This window comes from Stomoxys calcitrans, unplaced genomic scaffold (assembly GCF_963082655.1).
Source record: "Stomoxys calcitrans unplaced genomic scaffold, idStoCalc2.1 SCAFFOLD_105, whole genome shotgun sequence".
NCBI lineage: Eukaryota > Metazoa > Arthropoda > Insecta > Diptera > Muscidae > Stomoxys > Stomoxys calcitrans.
The window spans coordinates 1-10955 of NW_026739218.1; the positions used below are offsets into that span (position 1 = coordinate 1).

Here is a 10955-nt window from a genome sequence, read left to right on the forward strand (position 1 = left end):
TGATTTTTAATATAATGATTACAATATGAAACCGTTTGCCCTTTTTATACGAAAACAAATATAATTTTTTACTCTTGTTCTTCCTGGGAAAAAATAGAACTACACTGACCACAATTATTTCATCACACTCCAGTGTGGTGGTCACACAACATTCAACATTAATCATAAACTCTCACACTCAAACCAAACTATAGCCTGCGGTCAGCAATCTACATCACCCACCCTCCAACACTAGTTGAAGTTGGGCGATGAGTCATCATCGAAATCTGCCACTGCGCCCTGCGATCTGCGCCCTGCGATCTGCGCCCTAATGTCCGTCCACACATTTCAACCGGCGGCCCGCCATCTGACCACATACCCCCCTGCGGTCGCCACCTGCGCTACGATCGGCTGCGGTTGGGTGCGGTTATCACGTCATCAATGGGGTGGGGTGGGGTGCGGTTATGACGTCATCAATGGGGTGGGGTGGGGTTTGGGGTGGGGTGGGGTTTGGGGTGGGGTGGGGTTATGACGTCATCGATGACTCATACTCTCGATGCTCAAAGTTCCAGAACCCCCTTATATATACTACTAATATATTTGATTGAATTAATTTTTTCCCCAAAATTCATTGTTCAAAATAATAGGAGTATTGATACATAACCTAATGCTTTTAAAACAAATGACACAAAGGCTGAAAGTTAGTTTATAAAATTTAAATTTTTTCCGTGCCTAGATTAATGGCCTATTTTTTGACGTATTCGGCACATCTTTGATGCATGGAGTCTCAATAAGATCCTGACATCGCTTTAAAGGGTGATCATGGGATAGCTTTAAAAGGATTTTGTGCCTGGCATTATGCAATGCGTTCATAGCTTTTCCGCATTTGGCATTCGGTTCTCTGTAACATAATTTCAATGTCCACCCATAAATGTTCAATGGGATTGACGACAAGAGGCTGAGTAGGTCACAGCTTAATCTGAAACCCATTAACTTGAAACCACCCCTTGCCAATTTCCGGTCATTTTATTGTTAGAGTACCAATATCTGAAGCACACGTCTGCCTAGACCCTGTTCCACCAAATATTACATGTATACATTTGTTAGTCCACAATATGTTCCTCCAGTTTTAAATCGGTAAATTCATATGTCCTTTAGCGAACTTAAAGTGAGCAACTGTATACTTCTTGATCAACAATGGTACCATTATTGGACATTTTGCGCATAAGTTATTTTCCAACAAACGTTTGCGAATAGTGGGATTAACATCAGTCCCCTTCGAATCTTTTTTGAAGGCGCAGTAAGGCTCACATTGCTATATTATACAATCGACGGTCTTCAATAGTTGATGTTTTACGTATATGTCTGAGTGTTGCGGCCATTTTCAATACGATGAGGAATTGGCAATCGTTTGATCATAGCATACATATATTTCTTAAATTTTTCGGTATATTTTCCATAGAACACGATTTTTTTATACCCACCACCGAAGGATGGGGGTATATTCATTTTGTCATTCCGTTTGCAACACATCGAAATATCCATTTCCGACCCTATAAAGTATATATATTTCTGATCAGCGTAAAAATCTAAGACGATGTAGCCATGTCCGTCCGTCTGTCTGTTGAAATCACGCTAAAGTCTTTAAAAATAGAGATATTGAGCTGAAATTCTTTTTTTGTGCATAAGCAGGTTAAGTTCGAAGATGGGCTATATCGGACTATATCTTGATATAGCCCCCATATAGACCGATCCGCCGATTAAGGGTCTTAGGCCAATAAAAGCCACATTTATTATCCGATTTTGCTGAAATTTGGGACAGTGAGTTGTCTTAGGCCCTTCGACTTTCTTCGTTAAATTGGCCCAGATCGGTTCAGATTTGGATATAGCTGCCATATAGACCGATCCTCCGGTTAAGGGTTTTAGGCCCACAAAAGCCACATTTATTGTCCGATTTGAATGAAATTCGGGACAGTGAATTGTGTAAGGCCCATCGACATCCTTCGTTAATTTGGCTCAGATCGGTCCTGATTTGGATATAGCTGCCATATAGATCGATCCTCCGATTTATGGTGTAAGGCCCATAAAAGCCACATTCATTATCCGATTTTGCTGAAATTTGGGACAATGAGTTGTGTTAGGCCCTTTGACATATTTCTTCAATTTGGTCCAGATCGGTTCAGATTTAGATATAGCTGCCATATAGACCGACTTCTTGATTTATGGTTTTGGGCCCATAAAATGCTCATTTATTGTCTGATGTCGCCGAAATTTGGAACAGTGAGTTAAGTTAAGCCCCTTGACATACTTCTGCAATATCGCACATATCGGTCCAGATTTGGATATAGCTGCCATATAGACCGATATCTAGGTTTTAGGTTTTGGGGCGATAAAAGACGCATTTATTGTCCGATGTCGCTGAAATTTGACACAGTGAGTTTGGTTAGGCTCTTCGACATCCTTCTTCAATTTTTCCCAGATCGGTCCAGATTTGCATATAGCTGCCATATAGACCGATCTCTCGATTTAAGGTTTAGGGCCCACAAAAGAGGCATTTATTGTCCGATTTCGCCGAAATTGCTGGGACAGTGCTTTGTGTTAGGCTTTTCGACATGTTTATACAACTTTGCCCAAATCGGTCCAGATTTGGATATAGCTGCCATGTAGACCGATATCTCTATTTAAAGTCTTGGCCCCATAAAAGACGCATTTATAATCCGATTTCACTGAAATTTGACACAGTGACTTATGTTCGGCTTTTCGACATCGTGTCGTATATAGTTCAGATTGGTATGAGGTGTAAAATCTTCACTGAATTTTGATGAAAGGTGGTTAACATATATACCCGAGGTGGTGGGTATCCAAAGTTCGGCCCGGCCGAACTTAATGCCTTTTTACTTGTTTAAGCTCCAAAAGGTTAAGAATCAGGTAGCTATAAAGATATTCAGGGCTTGGGGATCGTTCAGATCCACACAAATTTTTTTTTTTTGTATTGGTTATGTACATTCAAAATCATATTTTAAAACTACCACTTGGGTTATCACATTTTTAAAGGTCCGCGTGTCCTCCAGTGTCTATCCCAATTTGAAGGTATAAAGTGTACTCTAATACCAAAGACCTATTATTGCTGTCCTATTCTATCCTGATCGGCCTTCATATATTATTTCTAATTTATTTTTTTGGGTAGGATAGGGGAGGGAGATTGCCCTCTAACACATACTTTCATTTGAGTACAATATATTCTCGGTCGTCCTACATGACAGTTTGGTGTTGTTTTTAAATGGGGAGGGGGGCTCGCTCCCCCCGACGATAAGACCCAGAAGACAATTTATTCTGTCCTATATTGTTGTTATATACATGTCCTGCTGCATGCCTGGACGTGACCCAGATTCTTGAATCCTGATATCAATATTAGATTCGAACTCTACTGACATAGATCTTTCTTTTAATTCACATATTATCCCGCTCGAACAACACGTCCTATTGAAGGGTATTTAGTGGATGGGCCAGTCCCAGAATCTACCCCAAATATGTATACCAGATTCGTAGTCAAATCCCAAAGACCTTTTATTTGATACCTATTTTGTGACGTTTGTAAAGCTTCTGTCAACAAACTGACTCTTTTTATTATATTTTTCAAACAAACAACATTAAAGGAACAAGCTAGTCTACTTAGTTTCATCAAAAGTTTCTTATAAATACGAGTATAACAAGTTATCATATTACAGTTCGGCCAACCTGACAATATGATTGCCCACAATCATGATATAAAAATTGTGTATATTATATAAGTGTGACCAATAACATAAATCTATAACCTAGATGTCAACCATTTCCGAAGTCGCTTTGCTTCAATTATACCCTTATATGGGATCTGTGTCAGTTGACAATTGTCAACATCTCTCACAACGTAGCGATCATTATCTAATACTTTTTCAATAATGTAGGGACCACGATATTTTTCACAAAATTTCTTATTCTTCCCAACTGTATTGTCAATATTCATAATAACAACATAATCACCCTCATCGTAACGTTTTGCCGGTTCATGATGTTTGGAAAAGTATAATTCGTTGTAGTTCTGAGATCGCTGTATAGAATTCAATGCCTTAACCCTCATATCCCTCAAATTTAGTTTCTCCTCATTACCCATTTTCTCATCTAGATATTCCGACAGCTTATCTACCACCACCCCTCGTTGATTCGTTCCAAAGAGTAACTTCGCTGGGGTTTCCTTTGTAGAACTGTGAACACAGTTATTGATAGCATATTCCACCTGGGACAATTTCAATGACCAATCGGAATGATCTATTGGGTCACTCAATTTGCTCAACATGGACTTAATAATACGATTTACACGCTCAACCTGCCCATTTGCTTGTGGAGAGGCAACCGCCACCTTAACATGATCAAAATGAATTCAGAAAACTCCAATGACGTAAAACATGATCCTCTGTCCGAGATTAGGCGTCTTGGTCTACTGTAATAACTAAAATACTTTTCGAGAGAACAACAAACCTCCTTAGTGCTCGTCGAATTTACAGGATAAAGTCGAACAAAATTCCCTATGATTCCTTGGCATTGGTATTTGTTTCACAGATCGCAAGTGATTTTCTGTCGGCCGTATACCTTTTGGGCTGATTAAGTATCCTAAATACTCTAAACTCTGATAACCAAATTCTCATTTAGTTAACTTGATACGTAATCCGTACTCAAAAGCACGTCCAAGTACAACCGCCAATGTCTGAACATGAGAATCGAAATCAGAGGATGCAATCAATATGTCATCCATATATATAACCACTCTATGGTCCTCTATTAAGTCGCGAAATATACCATTTATAAAGCGTTGAAAGTTTGCTGGAGCATTCTTTAAACCAAATGGCATCTTCAAATACTCGTACTGTCCAAATGGGGTTACAAATGAAGTGTATGGAATTGAATCATTATGCATTTCTATGTTGAAAAATCCATCCTTCAAATCCATGAGGCTAAACCATTTTTTGCCTGATATGCTCTCAATACAGTCCTCGATGAGGGGTAAAGGAAAGTTATCCCTAATAGTCTTTTTGTTTAACGCTCGATAATCGACACACATCCGCGTTTCCCCTGTCTTTTTCTTTACCAACACAATTGCTGACGTGTATGGAGAATTGCTGTAACGTATTATTTTCCTTTCTAACAAATCACTAACAATCTTCTCCGTTTCCTCACGATCACGAACCGACAATCTACGGGGAGAGCAGTGTATTGGAATATCATCAGATAATTTAATCTGCATCCTATAATCAGATGACTTTTTATCAATTCCCTTTGGAGTTATATAACGATTATGAATAAGATCTTCTAAAGTCTTCTTCTGGAATGAATTTAACAAAGGATTTAGATCAATATCGTCCGTACGTATCACTTGGGAATTCACAGGACTATCATAAGAATTGCTTATCGTAGATGGTGTAGACACCGAGGTTATATTATTATTGTCATTTATTTTTCTTGTGTATTCAAATACTTCTATATCATTCGTAGTTTCCTTGACTTGAAGTAATTTTACATTAAATGCATGCATAAAGTTCCGTCCAAGAATCATTGGAACATGAATGCTCTCGTTCGGAACAACAAGTAATTCTATTTGTTTAGACGATTTTTTAAATTTTATTAAACAAGAAATATTTCCATATATTTTCAAAGGGGAATTGCCAACTCCAACATACGAAGTTGGTATTAAATTCTTCGAACGTATCACACCAGTCGGTAATAAAGACATCTTAACCAAACTAATTGGGCTACCGGAATCGATCAAGCACGAAATATTCGCAGAATTAGTATATTTGGATCCACAAGAATATTTAAAGGCCACACTTACCATTTGTGTTGTGTCTACAATATCATTACTACAAAATATGGGAGCAGTAACATTCATCCTTTTAGGACAATCCTTGTAAAAATGTCCCATTTGGAAACAATGGAAACAAGATCCCGGTGGACGTCGAGGCTTATTGCAGGTGTTCTTCATATGTCCAAATTGAGAGCAATTGAAACATCGTATGCCTTTAGTATTGTCACGGCCTTCTTTATGAGTACTGACTGTTTTTGACCTGCGTTTCTCGTATCTATCTATTCCATGCATCAATTCTTGTAATGAGTTTGATCCGTATAGAATGGATATGTTGTTGGTTTTATCTTCCATTCCGTCTATTATAATGTCAACCAGTTCTTGCTCGTTGATTTCGCCTTCTGCTGCAATAGTTTGCATTGCTACTATATAGGCAATACACGGCTCTGTTGGCTTCAACTTGCGCAAACGCAATTTTTGATAAACTTCTTCTTGCGTTACCGTTCTCTTGAAAATGTCTAAGAGCGATCTCTTCAACTCCTTATATTCTTTATAATTTGAATTTTCCATGAACTCTCGCGCAGTTCCAACCAGCAAATATCTTAAGCACATATATTTTTCTTGGTCAGTCATATTTATAGTGTAGCTTTCAAAAGAGTTTATCCATTTTTCAATATTTCGTCCATCATTAACAGAAAATTTCGGAACCATCATAGAGAGCTCGTCATAATTGATATTTGTAGAAACCTTTTTTCCACCGTTTTCTAAAGATTCAATTTGGTTTCGAAGAGCCAACATTTCTTGCTTCAATCTCAAAACTCTAATTTCACTCTCTAGTTCATCAGCTTCACGGGATAAAACGCTTGAACGAATGAAAGGGTCTGTTACCTGTGATGGAACAGAAGGTCTAGAAAATTGTCCTCGAAGTAAGTTTGCAGGAACGGAAACTGAGGAATAATTGACGGAGGGTACGGAAGAAACAACACAAGAAGATACGGAAGGAGGTACGGAAGTTTGTGTTTGCGGAAGAACATCACAGGACACGCCAATTGCTCTATTGTTAAAAGCGACACCCAATGTATTTGTATTCATTAAATCGGAAATAACTGATGAAGTCCGGGCGGCAGAAACAGAAGCAGCAGTCCCTGAAGTACCAGGAAATTGTCTTTGAACTGTATTTACAGGAACGGAAGCAGAAGAATTATAGACGGAAGGTACGGAAGAAATTACGGAAGGAGGCACTGAAGTCTATGTTTGCCGAAGATTTGCTCAGGATACGCCAATTTCGCTGTTATTAAAAGCGACACTCAATGTATTTCTAGATATTAAATCGGTTGAAGTCCGTGCGGCAGAAAAACAAGCGGCAGTTCCAAGAACCAATTCAGTTTGATTTGTGGACTCACCATTACATTGAAATGACTGAAGCAAATTTTCAGGATCGGCAGTTGCGGAATTAATAACGGGAGTTTCATTCAAAATATTGGATGACATTGTAGTGACAGTTACAGATGAATTCCCAGCAGAATCAGAAGAAACCACATTTCCAGAAGGCAATTCAGTCTGCTTTGATGGACCACCGTTAACTTGCAAAGAATCATATAATGTTCTCAATTGTGCAATTGACGCTGTTTCTGGAAATTCCACATTTGAATCTTTCAAAGCTGAAAGAATTCTTTCTCGAGTAGGGCGTGAATCCATATTTAAAAAAAAAAAAAAAAATTTTTTTTTTTGAGTCTTCTTTTTTTATTTATTTTTTTTTTGGGAACCCCACACCTGAATTGTAAAGCTTCTGTCAACAAACTGACTCTTTTTATTATATTTTTCAAACAAACAACATTAAAGGAACAAGCTAGTCTACTTAGTTTCATCAAAAGTTTCTTATAAATACGAGTATAACAAGTTATCATATTACACGTTGGACATTCACACCCGTTTACAATGTTTTGGTGTTGGGGAGGCCTCGTAGAGACCTTGGAACAAATTCTTATAACAGAAGTGTACTTAACATCCAAACACCTTTCATTTGATATCCATATTGTCCCAATTGGTAAATAATCCCTCCTGGGGGGTTTTGGCAGGTGGGGAGGCGCTTTAGATACAAAGTATAATACATTTTTATATCAAATTCTTACTCTACTTTAAATACTTTTCGTTTGATATCCACAATGTACCAATTGATAAAAATGGCCAGTTGAGGCGATTTGGGGGGTGGGGAGGCCCCTTAGACCCCAAGAAATAAATTTTTATGTCAGATTTGTACTCTACTTGTAAATACCTTTCAATTGATACCTAAGTTGCCCAAAGCGGTGAAAGCGCCCTGTTGGGGTTTTTTTGGGTGGTTTCACGAAAATCGGTTCAGCCGTTATTGAGTCTATACGGAATAGACAAACAAACTAAAAAACAAATTAACAAACAAAGCGCAACAATTTAATTTTTGTATAATATATAACTCCACGTACATTCATTATCCAATTTTTATACCCACCACCGAAGGATGGGGGTATAAAATGCAACACATCGCAATATCCATTTCCGACCCTATGAAGTATATATATTACTGATCAACGTAAAAATCTAAGACCATCTAGCCATGCCCGTCCGTCTGTCCCTCTGTCTGCTGAAATCAAGCTACAGTCTTTAAAAATCGAGATATTGAGCTTAAACTTTGAACATATTCTTTTTTTGTCCATAAGCAGGCTAAGTTCGAAGATGGGCTATATCGGACTATATCTTGATATAGCCCCCATATAGACCGATCCGCCGATTTAGAGTCTTAGACCCATAAAAGCCACCTTTATTATCCGATTTTGCTGATAATTGGGACAGTGAGATTTGTTAGGCCCTTCGCCATCCTTCATGAATTTGGAACAGATCGGTTTAGATTTGGATATAGCTGCCGTGTAGACCGATCCGCCGATTTAGGGTCTTAGGCCCATAAAAGCCACATTTATCATCCGATTTTGTTGAAATTTGGGACAGTGAGTTGTATAAGGCCTTTCGACATCCTTCTTCGACATCCCAGATCGGTTCAGATTTGGATATAGCCCCCATATAGACCGATCCTCCGATTTAGGGTCTTAGGCCCATAAAAGCCATATTTATTATCCGATTTTGCGGAAATTTGGAACAGTGAGTTGTGTTAGGCCCATGTAGATAGGTCTATATGGATATAGCTGCCATATAGACCGATCTCTCGATTTATGGTTTTGGGCCCATAAAAGGCGTATTTATTTTCCGATGTCGTCGAAATTTGGGACAGTAAATTGTGTTAGAAACTTCGACATCCTTCTTCTTGGTCCAAATCGGTCCAGATTTGAATATAGCTGCCACATTGACCGATCTCTCGATTTTAGGTTTTGGGCCCATAAAAGGCGCATTTATTGTACGATGTCGAAGAAATTTGGGACAGTGAGTTAAGTTAAGCCCCTCGACTAAGATCGATCAAGATTTGCATATAGCTGACATATATATCGAACTCTCGATTTAAGGTTTGAAATTTAACACTGTAGCTTATGGTTTAGAACGGTTTATTTTTAGATATAGCTATTAAAAAGATCAATATATTGTAATATACAATTGAACAATGACTTTTACTTATTGGTATTTTCTCCAAATCGGACCATATTTCGATATAACTGCAGTGGGGCATAAGGTGTGCATTTTCAATGGCTTTGATGAAAGGTGGTTTACATATATACCCAAGGTGGTGGGTATCCAAAGTTCGGCCCGGCCGAACTTAACGCCTTTTTATTTTACTTGTCGTTTATGGAACAGTAACAAGCCCATTTATCAACAAATATTCTCGAAAACTGGACTTCTTTTAATCTCATTTGGACTTTTCTCCACTTTGGTTAGGGTTTCTAAAAGTCACGATGTTAATTGTTGGTATTCTTTTGTTAAGTATTATCATTGTGGGAAAATGACTTTTTTGTGCGACTTTTTTAAGAACAATCGACTTTTTGTGCGACCTTTTCAAAATTCTCAACGGAAACTTTGAATTCATATGAAACAACTTTAATAAATGAAGTATGTTATCATTGAGATTTCTGTAGTGTTTGAAAAAAGGAATCGCGAAAAACATGTGTTTTCAACTGTGAAAACAAACCTTATATCAGCCTTTACAATGATTTTGAGGTTAAAAGCATCATGGAGCGAATATCATCCCCGATCATGATATTAGCGACAAGCATCATCATACGATCAGGAAAAATCGCTAAATCCGAAAAAACCTAAGAAATAATAAACGAAAACAGTTAACCAAAAATTTCACTTTCACAAAAGGTCTACGTACTTAGTGCTCGGTTGGGGCGCCAACGTAGCTGCTACCGCCACAGCAACAGTTAGCAAGGAATAGAAACAACATTTTTGTAACAGCCGCGTTTGTTGCCTGCAACATACGGTACTGTTGATGCCAATTCATTTGAACGCTTCGAAACTTTACAAAAGGGGCGGGGGTAAGTCTTTTGTGTTTGTCAATAACATGCAACACGCCACAAATGCCAGGCAGCCACCAGCCTCAGCCAGCACGGTAGTTGCAAGGTACTAAATTGGTACCCCAGCCATGGACAGAGCCAACCAGACAAATACATGGACTTACAGACAGACGAAACTCTTAACTGTTTTGGTCTTGCAGGCATGGGCTTCCCAAAGGCTATGCAGGTGGCTGACTACATGGCTGGCATGGTTGACTGGCCTCCTCAATGGTAGGCTATTAGCTCAATGACGCGATGTATGTATGTTTGTGTTGAATGCTTCAAGTGCTTTGGCTGGGTGCCTTGTCTGCTGGTTTATTTTGGGGTCTCTAACATTTTCTTAAGACTTTATAGCATCAGCCCCAATAAACTTAAACAAGTTTGATAAATAAATGTCCGACACCATACAACCCACCTCCAACATCCATTGCTCTGTGCGAACGATATTGCGATTTCGTTGATGATGATGATTATGATCGTCACCTCTCCTTTGATGTTAGAGTAATTTGGAATAGCTGCTATTTCTCCATCTTGATCGTTGTCATCTTCATCGTCAATAACATCGCTATTTTGTTTTAGTTATTAAACAAAATTTTAACTGCATAAACATTTAATATGACTATATGAGGAGGGCAATATTTTCCATTATTGGCAATTTCAATGTCGTC

The 10955-nt window shown here is 38.4% G+C and overlaps 1 protein-coding gene across 1 annotated transcript; it reads right to left on the reverse strand.

The window, feature by feature from the left end:
- Nucleotides 1-5472: 5472 nt before the first annotated feature.
- Nucleotides 5473-7079, reverse strand: LOC131998404 (uncharacterized). The gene is made up of 2 exons (XM_059370694.1): nucleotides 5846-7079; nucleotides 5473-5765 (listed from the first exon to the last, which is right to left on the reverse strand). The coding sequence occupies exons 1-2, from the start codon at nucleotides 6905-6907 to the stop codon at nucleotides 5757-5759; spliced, it is 1071 nt and encodes a 356-aa protein (XP_059226677.1). The 5' UTR covers nucleotides 6908-7079; the 3' UTR covers nucleotides 5473-5756.
- Between the last annotated feature and the right edge of the window lie 3876 nt (nucleotides 7080-10955).